The sequence below is a fragment of the Aedes albopictus genome, chromosome 2 (genome assembly GCF_035046485.1).
Source record: "Aedes albopictus strain Foshan chromosome 2, AalbF5, whole genome shotgun sequence".
In the NCBI taxonomy this organism is placed as follows: Eukaryota; Metazoa; Arthropoda; class Insecta; order Diptera; family Culicidae; genus Aedes; species Aedes albopictus.
This window is the reverse complement of record NC_085137.1, coordinates 298,224,502-298,249,500: the sequence shown is the minus strand read 5'-3', so window position 1 is coordinate 298,249,500 and position 24,999 is coordinate 298,224,502. Positions and strand designations below refer to the sequence as shown.

Sequence of the window (24,999 nt, the reverse complement as noted above, 5' to 3'; positions counted from 1 at the left end):
ATTAAATGACATGCAATTTATGAAAATTGAATTTCATAAACATTGAATTAAATCGATTTTTCCATAACTGTGTTCCGTAGCGCAATGAGATGCATTGTCAAACATTCATGCTTGGCGTGAATACTAGATACAATATGAGGTTCGGAATCTTTGTATTACTTCAATATGATATCCTAGAGTTGGATTTAGTAAACGAAACTTTTATGAAAATGCTATTTTTTAGTAAAATATACGATTTATTAAAAGTCGACTATCAATTCCTTAAGCTATTGCCTACCTTTAGGCGTTATTCGTGGTTTAGAGGATTTTAATCCTAGAATAACTTAAAAACAACATAATTTGTAAGAATCTGGACAACATATTCGAAATCAGCGACCCCGAATTTAGTAAGTAAGGGTATTTTCAACACAAATGAACATTGATCACTGACATGATCAATGTTACCCCAAATCAACACAATCAAAAATTAGATTTAAAAACTGATTTAAACATGTTTTAAAGTTTTACAATACTTTTTCGAGTACCGTATTACCCCGCTAATACGACACCGACTGTTGCCGTATAACCGGGGTAAACTTTTAATTCGACAAACTGGTCACCCTACACCACCATGCTCATTGAAATTTGGCAACTCTATTTTTGTTTTTGTTTTGATTTCCGGATTTGGAATGAAACATAATTTCATCAAATATTGCGGTGGCGCGAATGAAAAGCTCGTTCTTTCTACGATTGTTGCCATCCTCAGTTCATTCCGGTTGGTCTCCAGGCGGTTTGGGTGTTGAATAGCATCAACTCAGAACTTCCGAAATTTGCGGCTGCAAGAGGAGTTGCTGCGGGTGCGAGTATAAGCGCAATATCAAACTGTTTTGCATTTACAGTGTACATCGCTGTGACATTTGAACACTTTTTAATTCGACATGTGTCGTATAAGCGGGGTACGAATTAAAAAGTGTCGTATTAAAACGTGTCGAACCAGAGGGGTAAGTCGGTAGCTTAACACATATTCAGAGGGCCAGTACTTGTTTTAAAAATATAAAACATGTAACGTTTGCTTTAACAAGAGAATTATTCAAAAAAGATAGAAAATTTTGATCAATGTTACCCCGGATTACGGTACATGGAAACATTTTGAGGTAATCTAATTCAATTTGATCTGACCTATAGAACAGTTTAATATAATAGTTAAACGCTGTCAAATTTTAATAAGAATCGGGGCAGTATGGACGTAGAACTACTGTCCAAATAATGCACATAGACCTTGCCATTGTTAAAAATGTCTAAATTTATTCTGACGTGGTTTGAGTTTTGATCTCTAGCAAAAAAAGTGCCGAACCAATTTTGATGAAATTTTTATTACTTAATGACACATTCTACCGTGACGTTACAACGTTTTGACGCATTCGTAGTCAGATTTTCCACTATAACTCATGAAAACGAGCGTAAACCTCAAAATATTTTTTCATATTCGGATTCCTTGTAAAATTTCTGATATATTTGACTTATTGAACATTTAGTTTTCATTAGAAAAACGTGTTCAAAATGCGTATTTGTAGCGTGACGTTACAACGCGCTAGAATCCGACCCTCTCTAACGCGCTAGCAACATCTTAAAATATCTGCTCGGATTTTTATAACATTCTGAATTATTTTTCCACCATTCAAATTTATTGGTTTGTTCTTCAATTCAATGGAATAAAACATTTAAATTTCGGATTTGTTTTTGGATTATCGACTTTTACATTTCGTGACGTTACAACGCCCGTTCAGTTTCAAACAGGGTTCTGCTCGCGTTGTAACGTCACGAAAATGCACATCATGTTAGAATCAGGATAATCAGCCAAATTTACCCGAATTTGTGAATATATCATTGCATTATCTTCACTGCTTCAAGGGAAACTTTATTCTATTGAAAATCAATTTTGTGATAAATGGCTGATAAATAACTTGGCCCTTATTGCTATCAATAATATGAATACTTCTTCATGAAGGTTAATGACACCGGCACCCATCTTCGGTTTAGTATCACCCATATTTTTCTAGTTTTGTTCCAAAGACTAGCGCGCTGACATCCATTATTTTGCACCGCCAGATATTTAAATTTTTCAGCAGTCGAATTAAACATTTTTTTCAATAATTTATGCAATGTCATTGATTCAATTAAAATCGCTTTAAGATGTGCGAGCAGTTATTGTAACAAAGACATACCTGAGGATCTGCATATCACTTAGGGGCATCAATTTTTGTGATTCCAGATACAAATAGACCTAATTCTGACAAAAAAATCCATCCTATATATGTCAGAGTCATAATTACTTAGAGAGGTAGTGTCTTTGGCAAAGTTGTTTGATAAGCCAAAAACTTACAGCTGATTTACTATTGGATGTGAGATTCAGACACACTGGGCGACGCTAATTAAACGTTTACAATAGTTTAGAATTTCTCAAAAAATTTTCAACAAATTTTGACTAGTTGAGAAACTTTTTTTTGGCAAAATCTTTGGGTACTTTATAAGAAGTTACAACATGTTGAATATTTTTTGAATAAATATAAAGTGCATGATTTTTCAAAATTTCAACTACCACTAGTCAGTTAGAAACTTGAACCAAACGGCTTTTAAACTGAAAATTCTTGACAAGATAAACAACTTTTCCAAAGACATCAACATTCTAAAAGTCTATAGTCCAAGTAATTAGAGTCCTTAGATATATGAGTTTCAATTTCGTAGGTGTTACGTCTGTTTGTCGGCGATTCTTGTTATATCAAAAATAGATGTAACACTGACGTAATATCCATCCCATATATTTCAAGATCCTAACTATTTAGACAGTTGGTGTCCTTGACAAAATTGTTTGGCTGGTCAAGAACTTTCAATTGATGGGCCGTATGATTTCAAATCGTTCCACTAGGAGGCGCTAGAGGGCATACACATTTTTGGTTTACTTATCTCAGGATCGTGATTATTTGGAAAAATGGTTGCTTCATTAAAGTTGTTTGGTAGATCAAAGACTTTCAGTTTAATTGCCGTATGGTATTAATTTCTACCACACAGTGGTAGTTGCAAACTTTCAAAAGCAGGCCAATTTTTTTAATTTCCCAAAACACATTCAACAAGCCGTAACTTTTTGTAAAATATGTCAAAAATTCTCAAATTTTGACTGATAGTTCCTGATCTTGTAATTTCTACAATATTGCACTTGATAGGTTAGCTCTACACAAAGGTGAAGCAGTTTAAGCAGAATCACATTTTTGACTGTTGTTCTATTAACTCTTATATCTAAGGAATAAGTGAATCAAATCAAATTAAATTTTGAAAGTTAAGAATTATATGTTGATCTTTGATTACAATTGATTTGAATACAATATGTCCAAAGTGAAAAAAAGTTCCAGCTTGTAGAATACTTTTCAAGAAATTCTAATCCCTTGCCTGCTTTTGCAAAATGGAAACTAACGTCTTCTAGTGGCAAAAACTCGCATCTATTGGTAAATCAACTGCAAGTCGTTTACTTACCAAACAACTTTGCAAAAGAAATCGTATTTCTATGTAATGGGGATCCTGAGATGTATGAAATTTAAAATTGGTAAGTTCTTCAGCGCCGCCTGTTGGTGGAACTCAAACTATCCATCAACTGTAAGTCTTTGACCAACTTAATAACTTTGTAATTTCGTCAGTGTTTCGTCTGTTGGCCACTGATGTCACAGAAATTTTCGGTTTGAGTGGTATTTGATTACGATTGAAAAATTTTACAATATCGTAGTACAATTACATCGTAGATTTTGCCCAAACACCATCTCCCCCGTCCTTCAAAAGTCTACGTAGTTTATGAACGAGCAATGGTACGCAATTTATAAACGATATATTGAAAAAGAGCTCATACACAACGAGAACGAAACTGTTTTGAATATAGAACTACGTTTGTCCAATTCAGAAGCTGTCCACGCCAGAAAGATTTGGTCTTTTCCACAGAAGAAGATTTTCGTGACGTTACAACGCAAACTTCAACCAGGTGAAACTCAGGCTTCCGTGAACCGATTTTCTTTCTTTTAGTCTCATTTGAAAGATCTTTTGAGTACAAAGAGCATACAAAATTTCATATTTGTAACGTTTTCCGTATTTGAATAAAATTTGAAAATGTTGATTTTTCGTGACGTTACAACGCAATAAAAACCCATGCTATGATCAGCCATATTTCAGAGTTGTAAAGTCTTCCGATTAAAAATCTTCATACATTTATCTACAAATGATGGAAGACTTTTGAAAAATCAGTGTATTGGTGTTTAAAATACGACAGTTCGGATGAAAAGTGTGCCTAAAAGACTTAAAATCACGATTTTAATGTTAATCTTAATCGTCGTTCAATTTATATTTATTGTCACACTAATGTAATGTCGAATACATTTTTGGATGACAAAAGTAATGTAGAATGTGATAAAAATGTCAAATATGCCATAACTCAACTTTAAAAAATTGGTATTGATGATACGGGGCCCGTAGAATGTGTCTAATATGTATTAGGTTGGTAACCTACATTCAAATTTTCAGACGTTTTTACAAACTAACAGTAAAGATATAGTTAAAACATTTTTTTACGGTGTCGCACAAAATTTCCAAAATCTTATTTTTTACATCTGAGATATCTTCGCCAATACTTTACCGATTTTTATGGAATTTTAATGGCTTCATCTACACATACTATACGGTAACTGTTTTAAAAATCAGCTGTTTGGATACGTTCAATTAAAAGTTATACTTTTTTCTGTGGTGCATTTTTTCGAGTACAGGTCTTAGTTTAGTCTGGAATCCAGGAATTCGGTCGAGGAATTCTTCCAAGAACTGTTAAAAGAATTCCCTCAACACTGTAGCTTTCCCATAAAAGGAAATCTTAAAGAATCGCTTAAAAGAACCCTTGCAGCTTTCCTAGAAAGAACTTCTGAAGGATTCCCACAAGGAACTTCTGGAAGATTTTCAGAAGAACTTCTTGAGAATTCTCAGAAATAACTCCTGGAACATAAAGAACATCAGCAGGGCTCCAAGAACGAACTTCTGGAGAATTTGCATAAAAAACTCCTGGAGAATTCTTAAAAGCAACTTCTCGAGGACACCCAAAAGCAGGTTCTGGAGGATTCCTAGAATAAAGGATTCTGAGGACGAATTCTTGGAGGAAACGTAGTTTCTCCCAAGACAAGTAAAGATAGAATTTGGCAAAATCTTAAAAATAATTCTTATTCTTTGAAAAACCTCAGATGAAATGCTACAAAAAATTTGAAGGAATCCTAGAAGGAAATTCTGAGGGAACCTCAGAAGAAACTGCTGAAGGAATATCAGAAAGAATTTCTGAAGTTATTCAGAGAATAATCTTGAATGAATTCCTATAGGAAATTGCTAAGTATCGGAGGAACTCCTGTAGGAATATCGGAAGGAAAATCTTGGTAAATCTCAAAAACTACTCTTGGACGAATTTTAAGAGAATGTTATGATTAAAACGCCGATTGATTTCCCAAACGAATTCCGATTCCTGGTGGATGTTCTGATAGAAACCCCGAAGAAACTTCAAAGGGAATTTAAAAAATGTGGGATAATCCGATAAGGAACTTCTAAAGAGATTCTATTGCTACGATTAGCTTTTTATATGATTCGTTTGAGTTAGCTTAGAGTTAGGGAAGTTAAAAAAATATTTGTGATACGCAGGTGTACTGCTACGGCGAATGAAGTGTGAGATATTATTGCTATTATTATATTATAGATATTATTATTATTACCAAATGATTTAGAACAAACTCCTAAAGAAATTCCAGCAGTCCAAAACTTTTTTTTAGAAAAATTCTCTCCAAATTTCAAGAGATAACCAAGCGGGATGGTACGAGGTAACTTGAAGGAATCACAGGAGGAACTACCGAATAAGTTTCTATTAAAAGTATCCCAGAAGTTAAGAATTTCAATCGTAAACTTGCAATTCAATCTCAATCCCGGTATCTTCTGCCTCTACTAGAATCTTTGAGTTTCTGTTGAATTTGTCCGAATTAAAGTTTCTCGAATCCAGATAACTCTGATAATTGAATCACCAGAATAGTCGAATAATTTGTTTGATTTTCGTTTTCTCTTAGCCCTTTTTGCTAGGGCAACTTCATTGGTGTTCCTTTCGGGAAGTTCTCAATGTATTCCGTCTGGGATTCCTCCACATTTTTTTTCTGGGGATTCCTCCAGATTTTTTTTTCTGGGGATTCCTCCAAAAAGCCATTTTGAGAATTCCTACAGAGATTTCTTCTGGCTGTTACTTCAGAAATGTCATCTGAGGAGTCTTTGAGGAATGCCTGCTAAGGATTCCGCCAGGAATTCCGGTTGAGTATTGCTCCAGAAACGCTGAAGAGTCCAGAAAGAGTTCCTGCGGATTACTCCAATAATTCCATCTCTTGATTCTTCCAAGAATTCCTGCTAGAGTATAATTCGGAAACTCTGCAAGGTATTAAATTGAGAATTTCACAAGGAAATCCATCGGTCGAGTACTTTAGAAATGTCATCTGGGGACATCCTTCAGGAATTCCTGCTGGGGAACTTTGTTTTAATTTATTTTTATTTGTGAATTTCAACTTGAGGCGAAACTGGAAGTGTTTCCTCATATTTTGGATTTGGGCAATATTGCTTCGTTATTCAATAAAAAAATCAAAAACCAAAAAAAAAAGAAAAAAAAAATGCTTCCAGTTTCAGGAATACCATCTGGAGATTCTTCCAAAAATTCCTGCTGGAGATTCATCCTGAAACTTCTTCTGGGTTCTCCAGGTACCTTAATCCGGGGTCAAATTGATCACTTCAAAGCTTCTTTTGCGGATATCATTTGTAGCAATTCCAATATTGCCAAAAGAAATTTTGTAAAATCAGTACCTACTAGTGGATCTCCATGCAACCACGTGACAGAATGCTATTCAACATATTTAAACTTAAAGTAAAACAACTCCAAAACTCAAAATAAAATGCAACTTTGGGGAGAAATTGATCAACATACTATTAAAAATCGGTTAGAAAGGAAAATTGCCTTCTCCGCTTAGTTTTGCTCTTTCAAGCACGAATAACGCATCAAAACTCTTACAACTAGTGAATTTGACTGTTAAAATGCAAATTTAAATTTTGATCCCTAAACGCCTGAAGGTAGGCAATTTCCTTTGAAATATGTGAGAAACACATTGAAAATTCCCTAAAAAATAAGGCAAAACAAACTTTTTTCAAAAAATGTTTACATACATCTTTAGACACCTATAAATTAGATGAGGTAAAAAGTTTAAGATCATTATGACGCTCAGAAGTTCTTAGTATGGAATTACAATGTAGTACCCGAATAGTACCAATTTCACCCCGCTGATCATTTTCACCCCGGTTTACGGTACTCCCATCAGGAATGCTATCTGAGGAATCCTTCGAGATTTTTTTTTACTGGGGATTCCTTCTATGGATTCCTCCATGTTCCCTTTGGACTGCTTCTGAGGGTTCTCCAGAAATGTCTTCAAAAGTCCGGTTAGGAATTTCTACAAGAGCCCAATCTGGGATTCCTCCGAGAATTCCTTCTGAGGATTCATCCATGAATTCAATCTAGGGATTTCTTTAGGAACTCCTGGGAGATTCAATATTCGGATGATCTTTTGGCATTTTTCGGTGTAGGACGACTAGGACTAGCATCTAAATCGACAAAAATGACTGAAAATGATATGCAGATCAAGTTATTAACCAAAGAGTAAATTGAAGAGTATAAATCGATCATTGTAGATACACCCGTATGACACTAAGTCTATGTGAATCTCAAAACGAAATTCTGGCCCAATTTACGTAATTCCCAGAAAGAACTCTCTAAGAATTCGTGCAATAAACGGCTGAATGGTTTTCAAAAAGAAACTCGGAAGGATTCTTACAATCTTACAAGCAGTTCATGGAGGTTTTTCAATATGATCTTTTGCGGGATACCCAGAAAAAAAATCCTGAAATATTTTCAAGAAGAAATGTCTGGAGCATTTTTACTTGAATCTCTTGGAAGATTCCCAGTAGTAAGTCCTGGATGAAACCCAGGTCAGGACGAATCCCAGATGTAGTTGTTTTGGTTTCGATCTTGCAGACTTCGGTGTGAAAACCCAGAAGAACTTCATGAAAGAAAGCCAGAAGCAACTCTTTGAAGAATCCTAGAAAGTACTTCCACTGATGAAATCCAGGAAAAAAAACTTGGAGGAGTCGCAAGAAGAACTTCTTGTGAACCCCAGAAGGAACTTCTGGAAGTATCTTAGAAATAATTTAAAGAAATTTCAGGAAATAAATCTTCAAAAAAAGAAATACAAGAATTTCTGAAGAAACCCACGGATAAATTTAAGAAGAAACACCTGTGTAAGTCTCAGAACGAATTCCCGGATCTTGGAGAATTCCAATTCCGGGTTTAATTGGATTGTGAAGAAGAATAGCGACTTGTTAAAACTTACGCGGTCATGTATCCTGCTTCTCTTAATATATATAGAATCATTTTATACAAGTTAAATGATAACAAATGCAAACTTTAGTCGGGACATCATATAAACGAAATACAAGCTAGTTGACAGCTGTGGAAATAATTTAAACTTTTCACTGATTGATTTACATGCCTACACCAAGTTGATACCAGACTGTTCGGATTTCCAAATCGGTATCTAAACCGCGCTAATCGATTTGTTATTAGATTAGTTAGTGACTTGCTTCCATCTCAGCAGAGTGAAGTGACGAGAAAAAGCTCCCAAAATATAATGTTCGAAACGTGTCTTTAACAGGATCATTTCCTCGCGTAAAGGAGCAGCACTGTAATCCCGATAAGCAGGAATCGGACCCACTGAACCCCGAAGATAATCATGCTGTTAGCGGCGACGATGGCGACGACGACGACGGTGGATTGAGATTGAGAAGTGGCAAACATTGCCGGAGTGTGTAATATCTGGTTTGCCGGTGGTGTGAGAGCTTTTTGTATAATAAATAATATTGTAAAGAAGATAATCGAAGTGAAGTTGCGAAGCTGAAGTGAGTGGTGAGAAAACCGAAAAAAAAGTAAAATAAAGCAGAGCAAAAAAAGAGTTTTTGGGAAACAAGTGGCAGAGGTGGGCAGAGGAAGTGCTCTCGAGATTTCCGAGTCCGAACAAAAGTCAGCGCAGTTTGGTGGACGCAAGTGGCTGTGGAGGAACTCGGAAAGAGAAAACAAAAAAAAGAATTATGAGCAATTTAAAATCTCGCAGCGTTCCGCGATTCCTACTCTTGGCAGTCGCGGATCTCGACGCGAATCGTATTAATTGTGGCTTTTGTTGTTGTTATTAAATGAGTGTAATAAAAATCGACGGAAGAAAAACGATGCAAATTGACGGCTGCTGGACTGTTGCGGCATATCAGGAGGAGTGATTCGCTATTCAAATGAATGTTTTACTACACTGAGTGTTGTGGAGCCGGTGAGTGTTTTCCCTCCCTCGGTATGTGTGTATGTGACTCCCTGTAGCAGCATGTGTTATACTTCAATCAATCCGGCCCCAGTCCAGTCCAGTCCAGAAGCAGAATAAGTGAATTCAATGATTAAACTCAGTAACAGTATCGCGGGATCAGTTCAGTGAACACGTCAAGTGCGCGTCCAACTCGTTACGAATCGGTTCGTAAACCGTTCAGTCGGGCAACTGCCATTACAACGGAAGAAACGGAGAACGTTCATAGTAGCTGAATTAGTTTTTTTTTTTCATTTCCTCGTGGAACAAGCAGTGGCCGGCGCCTACCCGCACCATGGACGGCGTAAGGGCGTTGGACATACTGCCACTGCTGCAGGAACGGTTCGCGCTGCTTTCCGGTGGTCGAGACAACCGTGGCGGACCGATTATTTGCTTCCCGGCGACCACCAAGCGTGAACGGGTCAAACCCGAGGACATTAAACGGGTCATCAGCTATTTCATCGGTATACCAAGGTAAGTTGAGCTTTTTGGGGTATTTTGGATTAAAAGACGGGTATCGTAAAAGCTCATGGAATATTATTTTGAATAATACCATCTGGAACTAGATCTGGAATCAATTTTGAAAAATCTTCAAATTATCTGTGATAATATTGATGATTCCATAATGATCTATTGAAAAGCAAGGAAAGCTATAATAACAACTAGCAGACCCAACGTGGCTAGCCATGTTCCCAAAATAATGTATATTTTTTCGATCCTTTTGACAATTATCTTTCTTTGAAGATAAAATTGTGTGTTTAATTTTAATGCTTTTCAAATTATAGTAATTTCTATACCTCGGGAAATTTTTCTTCCAGAATAATCTAGGATCTTCTTGATTCGATGGAAAACAATCAAGATGATCCAAGATTATTCTGGAAGAAAAATTTCCCGAGATTTTCTTAGAAACTTTTGAATCAATTCATATGTCAAACATTTCACTCAGCATTGGACGTCTCGTTGTCGTCACAAAGCGCCAGAAAATGAGTTTCCATCATTAAATTCAAGATTTCTTGTGAATTTCCAGTGAAAGACCCATCAGTCTTTTTTAGCGTTCCAAGACCATTAGCATGATCTTTGGAGAGAACTTTTGGAAGTCTTGCATGGCGCAGCATAGGCAGTGCACTTTTTTCACTTTTTCATATGGAATTCCGCATCGTAGAGAAACAAACGCGCACTTTTTGGAAAAAAAAATTAATTCTCTTTCAGATGCGCTTAGATCCGGTAGGTACTTACGAACAATTTATGTGATTAATTTGAGGAGCTCTTGCTATGCCTCCGGCGGGCGATCTTCCGGATTTTTTGTTAGCTGGCCAATCCGGTGTCTGTCGGCGTGGGCATCAAGAATGATGATAATGGAAGCCATGGAAAATAGCAACTACCAAGGCAAAATATTAGTTAATTTTAAAGACGAAAAATTGAATTTTTGATGTAAACAAACGATTTTCTCCTCATTTCACTTAGCGCCTCTACAATTGGGGGTCATCCGAATTTGCCTATAGCATTGTCGATCGCATATGACTCGATTTTTAAGATCTCTATTTCAGATTTGAGTTTAGACGAGGACCACCCTAATCAAAAATGTATGGAAAAAATGCAGCAAACAAATGCGAACAATTTCTCTGAAGACACTAACGCCTGAAATTAACGATAACAGAGATAAGGATTTTTTTCCTACTACTACGTGGATTCGGACCATTGTGCAAAGATTTGTTGTTGAAAAGAAAAAAGATAGATCTACTATTTACAATTATTAAAAGTTGGGTCGGTCATATTGATTTTGGCCGCCAGCTTGGATTTTTATACCAAAACTATTTTTTTACCATGATTTTCAATCCACCGATTTTCTAAATTTTTGCATCAATTGAAAGCTGAGACATTTATACATAACAAATAAAAAAAATTAGAGATGTATTTTTCTTTTTTTCAAAAGTTATTTGCCGTTTTGTAAAACATGTCACTTTTGCGCACTGGGCCCGGTGCCGGCTAAAATAAACGCAGCGTTATTTCGCAGTGTTTATGAACACGAATTTAAAATCTGAACCCACTAATGAAAAGCTGAAGGTTTAAGGTTTACAAAACACTAAAAAAAGTTATAAAAGCATTGCCCGCATCATTGTGAAAGAGTCAAAAACGGAAACTAACCTCCGATTTACCCAAATTTTGCGGCAGGTGCCTTTGTGTATACATGCAGGCGTACACTCTGATGCTGTTGCATGTCGTTGCCGGTGCGTATGGAAATGTATGGAGAAAACGTGGCTTGATTTACAAAACTGCAGATAACTTTTGATAAGAAAAAAAAGACATCTCTTATTTTTTTGATATGTTATGTATAAATGATGCTATAATTTTGAAAATCGGTGGTTGCCATCATCATGAAAAAAAGTTTTGGTATAATAATCCAAGATGACGACTAAAATCAATATGGCCGACCCAACTTTTAATAATTGTAAATAGTAGATCTATCTTCCTCTTTTCAACAAAAATTCGTTTAGTGGTGGTTTTTGGAGAAACTTTCGAGTTATAACGGTTTAAATTCGACCAAAATCGATGGGTCTGCAAAAATTGTTGTGATTCTAACTAACGGGGGGTCCATCAATTTGAGTAACCAAATGCATTTTCCTTACTTTTTTAGCGAGGACTTTCAGAAAATCTACACCTAAAACATTTTTGTAGACATGGTGTAGTAAATAGTGGGCCGGTCTCAGCGAGAATTACTCACTAGCATTAGACAACGGACATCCGTTATAATCGCGGAGATGCTGTAGGGTCTTTTTTTGCCTCGATGGCCGTAAGGACGTGGCTGGCGCCGTTATTGACTTTTTTAGGATTGTGTTTTTCAAAGGTGCTCATCAGACTGAGTCATCAAAGTCGTTGTTTTGCAACAAAGATTTTTCGATTCCTTTGAGTTTTCAATACAACTATGCAAACTTTGGGTGCGATTGGTCGCGTTTTTGTAGTCCGCATTGCGATTCAAATTTGTGTGGGATTTAGTATAGTAAAACATACTTTTTTGCATCTTTCTTATAACAAGTTGATATTTTTATCTAAACTACTTTAACTGATGACGCTAAAGTATAGTCTAGGATATGTCGAAAACCTTTATCGAAGACCGCAAAGCGATCCGACGTTTGTGAAAAAAATTATGCGTTTCGCAATTCAGGCCAAAATTGAGACATTATTATTGATTTTATTCCTTAACATATTAAATTAAGCACCATCAGACGATTTGTACGTTTTAACTCTGGTCATAAATATCGGATCACTTTGTTTACTTTGTTTTCAATTCTGGCAACCCTACTGCTTCGGAAAGCTGTTTTGTGTTTCGTGTCATCTGTTTTTTTGTGCTACATCGTTGAATTCTCCACCCACTGCTGTTTTACGCTGCATCAGTACAACTGCAATCAACCAACCTAAAGGCCTCTCGAGTTATCTGCAACATTCAGTCAGGTAGGATAAGTGAATTTATCATAATTCCGAGCTGGCTTGAGTGTGGTCAGAGAATATTTCGCTGCCCGCCATAGTTCACTGCCAATAATAAAATCTCCCACCTCGCCGCTCTCCACCTGCACTGCTCTTGCACTCTCGGTGTTGAGCGCCTACCGCCAAAATAAAAACAAGCCCCATCGCCCCATTGAACAACATCCCACCGTCTGCATCGCAAATTTTTAAATAGCTGCACAACCTCCTGTATACCAGTTGAGCCAATATACCGTACCTGATCCTGCTTGTCTTCTCAATCTGCATTCCGAAACCCCATCAGTTGGACATCGAAGGCCTACACCCAAAAGTCCCGTAACGTCGAAGTTTATCATCATCTTCTCCAATCAGTTCATCATAACAAGATCGGCAAGGTAAACAAAGTCAGGTTTCATCAGTAGTTGTATAAGTAGAGCGTTATAGAGATTGTGTACAATCCCATATCCCCGTATCTGCCATAGCCAGTGTTGCCAGTTAGGCCGCCAATTTATCCCATTCGGTGTGACGCTTGAGTTACGCTTGTTGCATTCGATTCGATTCGACCGTTAAGTGCGACGATGGAAATCTGCAACAGCTGTGCCAATATTATGACTGCACCGGAAGCTGTTTGCGGTGGATTTTGCAAAGCGACTTTCCATTATAAGTGCGGAAATGTTTCGGAGTCATTCTATAAAGACATTTGTGCAAACCCCGCCTCTTTCTGGTTCTGTAAAGGTTGCTGTGAAATAATGAAGTATTCTCGCTTCAAAAACGCAATGACGTCAACTCACGCTGCCACTTTGGAGCTTAAGGATGCTTATCAGAAGGTTGTCGAGGATCTGAAGACGGAAATCAAAGACAGTCTAATCGCTGAGCTAAAGCAGGAAATCCAAGGAGGCTTCAACAGATTGTCTCCTGCAGTACTTTCGCCGGTTCCACAACATTTCCAGTTCAGAAATCGTGCAACTCCAAAGCGCACGCGTGACGAGGATGTTTTTGAGCCGTCGGAGCGGCCGCCAAAGATTTTTTGCGGCACCGGACAGTCTGCAAGCGACGGGTTCGAGGGCTCAACCGCGCGGTCCGACGAAAATTTTTGGGTATATATAACCAAAATATCGCCCGATGTATCGGAAGGCGACGTGCTTGATCTGGCCAAGGAACGCTTGCGTACTGAAGACGTTGTGGTGAAATCGTTAGTTCCGAGAGGTAAACCGTTATCGACGCTGTCATTCGTGTCCTTCAAGGTTGGCGTTCGTAAGGAGCTCAAATCGAAGGCAATGGATCCCGCCACTTGGCCACAAGGCATTCAGTTCCGGGAGTTTGTTGATCACGGTTCAAACGTTCAACATTTTTGGAAACCCCCGCAGCGCGTAGATCCGGGAGCGACTGCATCGAGCTCACTGCATCCCGAGACCAACCCGCAAATTCCCACATAGACGAACTACATAGTCCTTTGACGTCCTCCTCCGAAATCTGTTCTGCCTATTTGACGGTGTATTACCAAAACGTCAGAGGTGTGTGCACTAAAACGCGTGAGCTATTTCTGAATCTTTCCTCCTGCGACTACGATATTGTAGTACTCACAGAAACCTGGCTGCGTCCAGATATTTGCAACGCTGAACTCGCATCAACCTACAACATTTTTCGTTGCGACCGTAATTCTACTACTAGTGGCCTCACCCGGGGGGGTGGCGTGTTGATTGCAGTCAGAGCTAGTTTGAACTGCAGATCAGTCGTACTACAAAATTGCGGGAATCTTGAGCAAGCTGTCGTGCACGTTAAATTACAAAATTTTTCCATTTACGTGTGTGGAATTTATCTTCGACCGAACTCTCAGCCTGAGCTGTATTATTCGCACTTTACAGCAGTTCAGCAGCTATGTAATCGAATTTCGGATTCTGATAAGGTCATCGTTTTGGGGGATTACAATCTTCCTCGGCTGAGCTGGCAGATAGACGAAGACGTCGATGGTTTACTGCCTTCCAATGCATCATCCGAACAAGAAATCGCCTTGGTGGAAACGAGCTTCTGGGTTGTATCAAATCAACAACCTTCAAAACTCAAGCGACAACATTCTGGATCTTACATTCGTAAATGAAACTAGAGACGTAGAACTGATCGAACCGCCATCTTCGCTACTAAGGATTGACAACCATCATAGAACGTTTGTTCTGCGTGTCGATTTGAAGAATACTCGAATGTGTTCCAACGAGGATACCATCCCAATTGATGACTTCGATTTTCGACGTTGCAACTTCGACGAGCTGAATCGCGCTATTTCTTCTGTAGATTGGATTGAACAATTCCGCGGCAAAGACACCGACGATACGGTATGTATTTTTTATGACGTCCTGTATGCAATTCTGGATGAGCATGTTCCACGCCGACGACGTCGACACCATCCTTTCAAACATCCATGGTGGACAGCGGAGCTACAACACCTTCGCAATGTTGTACGCAAATCGCGGAAGCGGTACTTTCGTGCGCGAACCGTTGAAAATCGCAACAGTTTAAGCATCATTGAAGCTCAATATGAGGAATGCCAAACGGCTGCGTTCAGGAGCTACGTTGCCCGCGTGGAATCGTCAGCGAAGCAGAATCCCTCTACCTTCTGGTCGTTCATACGAAATCGTAAACAGTCGCCCCGTCTTCCTGCCGAGATGACGTTCAAAGAAGTCAGCGCTAATTCGCCCATCGACGTTGCAAATCTGTTTGCCGATTTCTTTGAAAGCGTACATAATTCAAGCTCTCCAGCTTTCTCCCCTGCCAACCTCAGAAACTGTCCAACTTTTGATCTGAACCTCTTGCCTTTTGACATCGCACAGCATGACGTAACTTCCGCTTTGGAAAATCTTGACGTAAACAAAGGACCTGGAACTGACAATCTTCCTCCGTTATTCCTGAGAGAATGCGCCGAATCTCTACAAGCACCGTTGACAATAATTTTCAATAAATCGCTTCGCACCAGCACTTTTCCGGAGCTTTGGAAAACCGCTTCAGTTACTCCGATCTTCAAAGCAGGCGCCAGTCACACCGTCGAGAACTACCGTGGGGTTTCGATTCTATGCTGCCTCGCCAAAGTCTTCGAGGGATTAGTTCACAATATTCTGTATGCTGCATCCGAACCACTGATATCAGAATTCCAGCACGGATTCGTAAAGAAGCGGTCGACCACTACGAACCTCATGGCATTCACCAGCTTTCTCTCGTCGGAACTTGAGAAACGATGCCAGGTAGATGCCATATATTTTGACTTTTCCAAAGCGTTTGACAAAGTACCGCATGATCTTGCAATTGCAAAGCTCAAACACTTAGGGTTTCCTAGCTGGATAGCTGAATGGCTGCGATCATATCTGACGCAGCGAAAAGCGTTCGTCAACATCAATGGTACTCACTCTCGCACATATTCCATCGCATCGGGTGTGCCTCAGGGTAGCGTTCTGGGGCCATTGATTTTCATTTTGTTTATAAATGACCTATGTTACCGACTTAAATCGCAAAAATTGCTCTACGCCGACGATTTAAAAATCTATAGGATCGTAACGTCTATGCTTGACTGCTGCGCACTCCAGGACGATGTTAACGAGCTGAACTTGTGGTGCACGGAAAATGGCATGGAATTAAATGTAAAAAAAATGCAAGTCTGTTGTATTCTCACGCCGACAATCACGCATTGGATTCGACTATTTCGTCGGATCGGAGCTCTTGGAACGAGTCGACTCAATTCGTGATCTTGGAGTTATTATCGATAATAAGCTTCGGTTTGATGAACACATCTGCGTTACTACTGCGAAGGCGTTTGCAGCCCTAGGATTTGTTCGACGAAATACCAGATTCTTCAAGGACATCTATGCTCTCAAATCATTGTATTGTGCATTAGTTCGCAGCATCCTTGAATATGCAGTGTGCGTATGGTCCCCGCATCATGCAACGCAGATCATTCGGATAGAAAGGGTCCAGCGAAGCTTTATCCGTTACGCGCTTCGTTTATTGCCTTGGTCGAATCCTGCTAACTTGCCGGAGTATGCAGCCCGATGCAGACTCATCGCTCTGGAAACACTTGCTTCCCGGCGCGATAACTTGCGGAGGCTTTTCATATATGATTTGTTAATCGGAAATTTAGACTGCTCATCGCTGCTGCAAAATATTTCGTTCTATGCACCACAGCGCCAATTGCGAGAACGAAGTTTGATTTTTGTTCCCCGTCACCGTACTGCCTATGGATTCAATAACGCATTATCTACATGTTTTCGTTTGTTCAATAGTGTGAGTGATCTGTTCGATTTCAATGTTTCAAAAAATGTGTTTAAAAATAGAATTAAGATTTTAGCATAAGACAGTCTGTGGAATTAACTTTTAATTCGAGGCGGTGAAATAAATAAATTTACCTTTTGCACCCGTTTTTGACAATTGGTATACTAAGCCTAAGTAAAATTGATTACCGAAAAATATCTGTTGTTCTATTTTCATCAAAAAAAGTACCGAACAGGCAATTTAGGATTGAGTGTACGCCACCGGCTTAGTCTAGCGCACATACTCATAGTGTAATCTTGAAATTTCCTGATTAGTATATCATCATGTTTCATTAAAAAAAAACTTTGTATAAAAACGATTTTCTATCTGCACTACGGAAAAAAACGAGAAACGACAATTCTTCTCTTCACTTAAATCAGGCCCTTCTGAAAAAAAGGTTTGTCAATTTCTCAGGAAAGACCCTCGAGCTGATTTCGTTGTACCAAAAAATTAAAGCGAGCCGAGCAATAACGATGGCGCTGCGGGCATAAACTCCCCTGAGCCAGAAGAATTTCACGGACGCAAGCACATACACACCGACTAAAGCAGTACGAAAAGGTAACGCAGCAGCAGCATCAGCAGCATAATATGATGATACCAAAGACCGACTGCACAGAGAGCATCGTGCGTCGGTTGGGCGGTTGGTCGCCACCATGCCACGGTCAAGGGGAAACAATTTTTTGGGCAACCGCCCAATAAAGGTGTAAATCGCCGGAGAATTCTACCAACCGACTCCAGTACGAACGGTGAAGTTTGACGGCAAATCGCTTTACGAGGGGTCCATCCATGAACATATTTGTGGTAAACTCAAGATGAGTAGAACTAATTGTTAAGTTCGTTGTTATACCGTAAATAAATGTGTCAACTTTTTTAAACACGGTAAAACTAAATAACAGATAAACTTCTCACATTTTCACTGATTGACCATGTTGGGTTCACATCGATAACGATAGTTTTGCTAATTGAACATTTGAGTTCACTTTGATTGAAAACTGAATAGACAAACAAAAGCCAAAACTTAACAAAGGAGTTGATGCAACATTGTTGAGGAGGAGTGCAGAGTATTCATAAGAAGAATGCAGCATAGTGGTCATGCTGCAGCATGAGACCCAGCTTACTTTGCACAAGCAGAAGTAGAATCAGAAAACCCATTGTAAATAAAAACGCCAATTGATAAAAGCGAAATGTGAAAATTTGTGAAACACGAAAGTAATATTTGTTTTAATTGAACTTTCGTGATTCTTTTTTTTTATAGAATCGATTGATAGAAAGGTGGAAGCAATACTTCTACGAACACCTGGATGAAGCGAAGAAAATATTCACGTCAGTACAAAGATGGAAATGACAAAAGCTGAAATGATACAAAGAATGTTGTGATAATGTCGCAAAACAACCCTGTAAAGCAGATGTTCACTAGTGATCCCGTTGATATAAGAAAGTGAATAAATGCTCTCAATATGGAGGTATAAAATTAAACCCAATAAGAAAGATATATCAAGACATATTTTGTCCATTTAATGCAAAATGACTCCAAAATTTTGATCGGTAGTGTAGCTTTCGACATTATAATATAAAGCTATGAAAGACCCATTAGATTCATGAAATTTCTGAAAATCAAAACTTTCACATCTACTGTGACAATTCGCCATCTAGTATCCCCCCGCCAGTCGAATGCTGAACCGCCAGGCAATCACGACATTTATAAATCGAATTGGAGCCAACGGGTATCGATCACTGTACGTGTGCGTTCGTCGATTTGGGCTGGAGCCCCCCAAAAAAAGAGATGAATGAAGAAAGCTGAGACGGTGGAACGCCAGTGGGACGGACGGATGTGACCAACGAAGAACCTTGTTTTTATATTATTTTCAAGAGCACATACCACACATTCGTGGGAACTGTGGGAATGTGTATGCGGGGAAGGAAAACTCCGACAAAAGAGGAACTTGCCTGCATTCATCACTTTTGCTTCCCTTCTTGCGGTCTTGTATTCGGTGCTTCTTGGGAGTCTGGGAGATGGGCTTCAAACATCATCTTCAACGCAAGGCTGGCTGCCTTTGTTTGATATCTACCACAGTCAGTCAGTCGTCTTGTCTGATTGCTAGTGCGGGTTTGAAGATGCTCGTCTTCACTTAATCACGACTAACGATGCGAACAACTTTTCGGAGGGACATAAAAGCGCTCGCGGCGCGTCATAATAAAAGATAACCAACAATGAATGTGTGCGTCTGTATGTGTGTTGCGGAGAAAATAGCGCTTTGACTTGAAGCTCTAACTCAATTTGGGAAAGTTTCTAACTGCACAAACGCTGACTGGATTGATTCATTTAAATTTTGACTTCTTCATGTATGAGGATGACCTAAACAATTTGAAGTTGGGAAAGATCAATTTAGTTTCTGTGGGGGGGGGGGGGGGTTTCTGTTTGGGGCGATGGTTATCAATAAGAAATATTGCTGAATTCTGAGTAACAAAAGTTCAACAATTTCAAAGCAAACTAGAACCACCTATCAATTGTTTTGTGGCATAACTTGAACTGAAATGTTCACCCATTTTAATAGTGAAAGCAAATCAAAAATTTGATTACATATTTGCAACAACACATTTGCTTATTACCACTACTTCCGTGATTAAACAATGTTCATGGTTAAACTTTGAGATAAAGGCCCTGTCCAAATTATATTTTCCTGAGGGTGCCCAAAACATATATTCGGTGTCCAAAGTGCATTTCTACAGGCGATTAAAAATCGTAATTTTCTCAACGTAATTATGGTTTTTGTCACCAGAAACGGCAAATAAACCTAAGATTATCTTAAGGTCTAACTTATGAAATCAAGCATAATTTTTCAAATCGACGTATCTAACTTTTTCAATGATCTGAGTAAATTCATGGTCAATGTTGACGACCATTTCACTAAAATAGTTTTTTATAAAAATACTTTTCATAAGTTTTTTCGTGCTTAACATCACCAGGGATACAGCACGCACTAGTTGAGAAACAAAACCTACTCATTCCATATCATTTTCACAATGAATTTTGACAAGAATACACATACACCGGGATGATTAGAGATACGTCATGCCAGATACGTCGCTTTTGTATGGTGCCAGTTTGGTGTATCTGCTACTTTTGATTTTGGCTAGATATGTCGTTTGGTTTTCTCATATATCAAAACGGTGTATCTATCAGTAAAGTTGTAAACATCAAAATAGTTAGATACGTCGTTTCGAAAAATATTTATTTATTTATTTATTTAGCATTTATTTCCAGTAGTGTAAGGTAAACCTTTTAAATTACTACATTCGATACACATTCAGAGTTTTATAACATACATTACATTAACACTAACAATTTACGTTTGATATTTAACAATTAAACATTTACAGTCTATTACAAAAATTGAGGCATTTATCTTTAAAGTTTATATGCTTATCTTTAAAGTTTATATGCTTAGTTAAACAAATTATGCAATAAATCATCAAACAGTGATGTGGATTCTTCAATTTGCTTTATGAATCATTTATGCAGCAGTTAACCCGGATTTGTTTACATTCTCGAGTTACGTCGGATTGAAAAGTTATGCTTGAAATGGCCTTTAAACAATTCATAAGGTCGCTTTATGACGCAGAATCGATTCACAGCTTGGCTTTTATACGCATTCAGCAACACGATATTCTCAAGCGTCGAGCTCAGTGATCTCGACGTTCACGGATCGATTCCAGTCTGCATCATTTTACGATTTTTCTGCTCTTTTTATAAGTTTATCTTACGTATTTAGGTAATAACAAGCATCATCATTTTTATAAGGTATTCTTATGGCATCCATACTTTACAGTTAAGGCTAAATTTAATAAGGTATTTTGATGAATTTCGATAATTTATTTCGCTTAATGTACAGTCATATTATAAGCGAATTAGGAAATTTGTAAAATATTCAAATGCTTTCTAAAGAAGTTAGGTGTCGATTTTTCCAACGTTGTCCCCTGCCTATCCAAAAAACATGAATTACCCTATTGTTTTCGCTTTCGCGCGATACAACAGAGACACCCGTTCGATTATGCTGTGAAGCTCACCCCACACAGGAGCGATGCACTTACAGCAAGGAACAACACATATTGCGATGCTCACCCCATAAAAAATATGCCGAACTAGGGTAATTTTTCAATTGTTGCATGGCTAAAAATTTGCAAATTGTTGCAAACCTCATAACACGAGACGGGCTTGGTGGTCTAGTGGCTACCGCCTCTGATTCGTATGCAGAAGGTCCTGGGTTCAATCCCTGGTCCGTCCCTTTCATCCTACTTTGTATCTTTCTATCCACTTTCTCTCTCTCTCTCTCTCTCTCTCTCTCTCTCTCTCTCTCTCTCTCTCTCTCTCTCTCTCTCTCTCTCTCTCTCTCTCTCTCTCTCTCTCTCTCTCTCTCTCTCTCTCTCTCTCTCTCTCTCTCTCTCTCTCTCTCTCTCTCTCTCTCTCTCTCTCTCTCTCTCTCTCTCTCTTCTCTACATATACAACTCATGTATATTCATATGCTCATAGCCATCGCTAGAACCAGAAACGAATTGAAAAAAAGTCGTTTCCCTCCCTTCCAACTTCCACTCACAGCACAGTGTATATACCGTCCCTACACAGTTATGGATCACACACAATTACGGTTCACTTTGATGTTTAAAGTCGAATATCTTGCTCAAAACATATATTTCGGCACGAAATTCATTTTTGTAGCATGATCCTATTTGTTTTCTGAGATAAAAAGTCATTTACAAGAGTTCAATCTAAAAATAAAATGTATTTTAATGCAACGATAGTGTTGTCCTCTCACATCTGCCAGTAAACAGCCGAATTTCATAAGAAGCTACTCCTGCAGCGGTAAGCTCTAAAAGTGTCGAAATCCATCAATTTTGATATAAAAATCGCTCGTACACGTTGGATAAGATATGTGTGTATCTATTAAGAGAAGTATTGTTTCATTCTGGGATTCAAATACTAAAATAATGTGACTTTCAACAGTGATCCATAATGTGACCCAAAAAACAAATCGTTTGACGCTATTATGGATCATTTTAAACAAATATAGATTTTTGCTCCACTCAACGTTCTTGAAAAGTATCATTAAAAAACATGCAACCTTGAAAACCAGGTGTCTTGAAACACAGAGTTGTAATAATAACACTTAAAATAGAGAGCATCACTGAACCCTAGTGGCGCACCTCTATCGAAGTAAATGGATTCGGGACTTTTTATTGTTTTCTCCTTATTCCTGTTGTAAAATTGGGTACTCCATCAGTAAAATAATAAATACACTGCGTAGTTTAGCCTTACAAACGCAAATTTATTATTAGAGTTGGAATTTTGAGTAATTTTGCATTGATTCATAATATGGCAAAAATTGATCCATAATATGTGGGACTCTGTGAAGCTGATCCATAATAGGGCATTTTGTAAACAGTGAAATATTCGTTTTTTTACGCGGAAATGACTTGCGATTATACTTCAAATGGATCGGTAATGAAAAGTTCGAATCAAAACACAGCCAACGGTGCTTTCAAAGTCGTAGTTTTTGTTTTCTTTTATTTTTAACTGAATTTTGAAGGTCAAAAATACCACTAAGTGATCCATGACTGTGTACCCACGGTAACGCCTACAAGTTATGCAATCAAAGCGTGCTGTGCCGCTTGACCTTATTCACCACACAATCTATCACCTTACGAACACTATAAATAACCCCCTATCCATGGATCGCATCACCGACCCAACGGTGACTCCCAGATCTCCCATCCTTTCCATCTAACAAATACCCCAGTCCGTGCTGATTGTGGGGATGCAGAGGTGATCTCGGTCTTTAGTAGCAACAACCAGCACACTTTAACATTCCTTTTCCTTCTCAACTGACTATAAGGACGTGGCTGGCGCCGTTATTGATCCAAAATGTATGAACTGCTTAAATTGCACTTTGAGAATAAGTGGAATGTCCCAGCCCTTATTCATTTGGATCTCAGTGCATTTGGTACCAGCTCAGATCAATCACGGAGGAGCAACCATTGACATGTTCTTCTTCTTCTTTATGGCTCTACGTCCTCACTGGGACTTGCCCTGCCTCGCTTCAACTTAGTGTTCTTTGAGCACTTCCACAGTTATTAATTGAAGGGCTTCCTTTGCCTGCCATTGCATGAATTTGTATATTGTGAGGCACATACAATGATACGTCGTCTCCGGATTGGCGATCCATAGCCTTAACCACTAGGCTAACTGGAGACCCCGACCATTGACATGTATAGTCAGATTTGATCGAATTGTTGCACACCTCATAACAATAACATGGAGTGTGCAATAATAGACGAGTGTTTAGCCGTGCATCAATTGGAAAATTACCAAATTACCCTTGCTGTCCCGATAAACGTTGTATTGCCCATTTGAGTGAGATGTGGTGGCTTGACATTCTGTTCCTTTTTTAGCAAATTTGGAATTCTTGCGATCGTGTAGAATTTCTTTCCCTTTCATAATAAGTTCAATAATTACACATTTTATACTGTTTTGTTCACGGAGACAAATTTCGTTCGTTTGAAACAAAAATATTCATGTTTATTCGGTAAACTGATAAAATATTTAGAACAAAAATATTAATTTTTAAAACAAACTCAATTACATATTGATTTCCACAATACCAATTGAAGAGCCCCCCGTTCCGCCGTCGAGAACATAAACAAAACTCTCAAGTTCCAGCTGCAAAACAAGATGCAACTTCCAGCTGCACCAAACAAGATTTCCTCTTGCAAAAAAGGCAAGTTTCACCAAAAGTTTCCACGAAATCCCATTGATTCGGGATTGCGTATGTTATCTACATGATGTTGGCATTGAAAGTGCCACGCGGGAAGTGGATTTTCCTAGAGAAGGAAAAGATTTTGTAAATTTAATTGGAAAACAAATATTTCCGTAGGGCCGACCTGCCACAAAAAAAAACAAAAAATTTTACATTTGTTTCTAACATAACCTGTCAGAAGATACATGTTTGTTTCAAAAATAAATTGAATTTGCTTCAAATGTGACGTTCGATTTGCTCCAAACAGTTTTATTTTTGTTGCCAGAACAAATTGACAATTTATTTGAGTTTACCTGAAATATTTTTGATTTTACCATGCTTTTTTCTGCGTGTGTAGTAACATCATCGCCATGACATTTTTAAATGAACCCAGCTACTTTTTGTGAACATTTGGTGCCATTGATGCAAAAGTTGACTACATTTTTTAAGGAAAAAAATGTTACCCGAAGAGAAATACGATTTGACCATTTTTTCTGTAAAGTACCTTTATACTGTGAGGAGATCAAAATCCCTTAACTTTCTAAAAGATTTTCATCTACTAAGGAAATATGTATGAGCATAATTTTATGAGTGATATAGAGGTACACGATTATGATGCAGTTTATCATCTCAGTAGAAAATCGTAAGAAAAAAAACCGTTTTATTTTTCAACACTGTTTCACATTTATTGCCATATATAAATATGAATATGCTATGCGGTACAAAAAGGGCCCATATAGCCGAGGCGGTAAACGCACGGGTATTCAGCATGATCATGCTGAGGGTGACGGGTTCGATTCCCGATCGGTCCAGGATCTTTTCATAAGGAAATTTCCTTGACTTCCTGGGGCATAATGTATCTTCGTGCCTGCCACACGATATACGCATGCAAAATGGTCATTGGCAGAGGAAGCTCTCAGTTAAAAACTGTGGAAGTGCTCATAGAACACTAAGCTGAGAAGCAGGTTTTGTCCCAATGAGGACGTTATGCCAAG

The 24,999-nt window shown here is 38.3% G+C and overlaps 1 protein-coding gene across 1 annotated transcript in view; it reads left to right on the top strand.

The window, feature by feature from the left end:
- LOC109430601 (triple functional domain protein) overlaps positions 1-24,999 on the top strand; it is a gene marked incomplete in the record, with an annotated part of 231,873 nt that overhangs the window by 16,642 nt on the left and 190,232 nt on the right. The window contains 1 exon segment of the mRNA XM_062852125.1: positions 8,772-9,935. Coding sequence (XP_062708109.1) covers positions 9,757-9,935 — 179 coding nt within the window.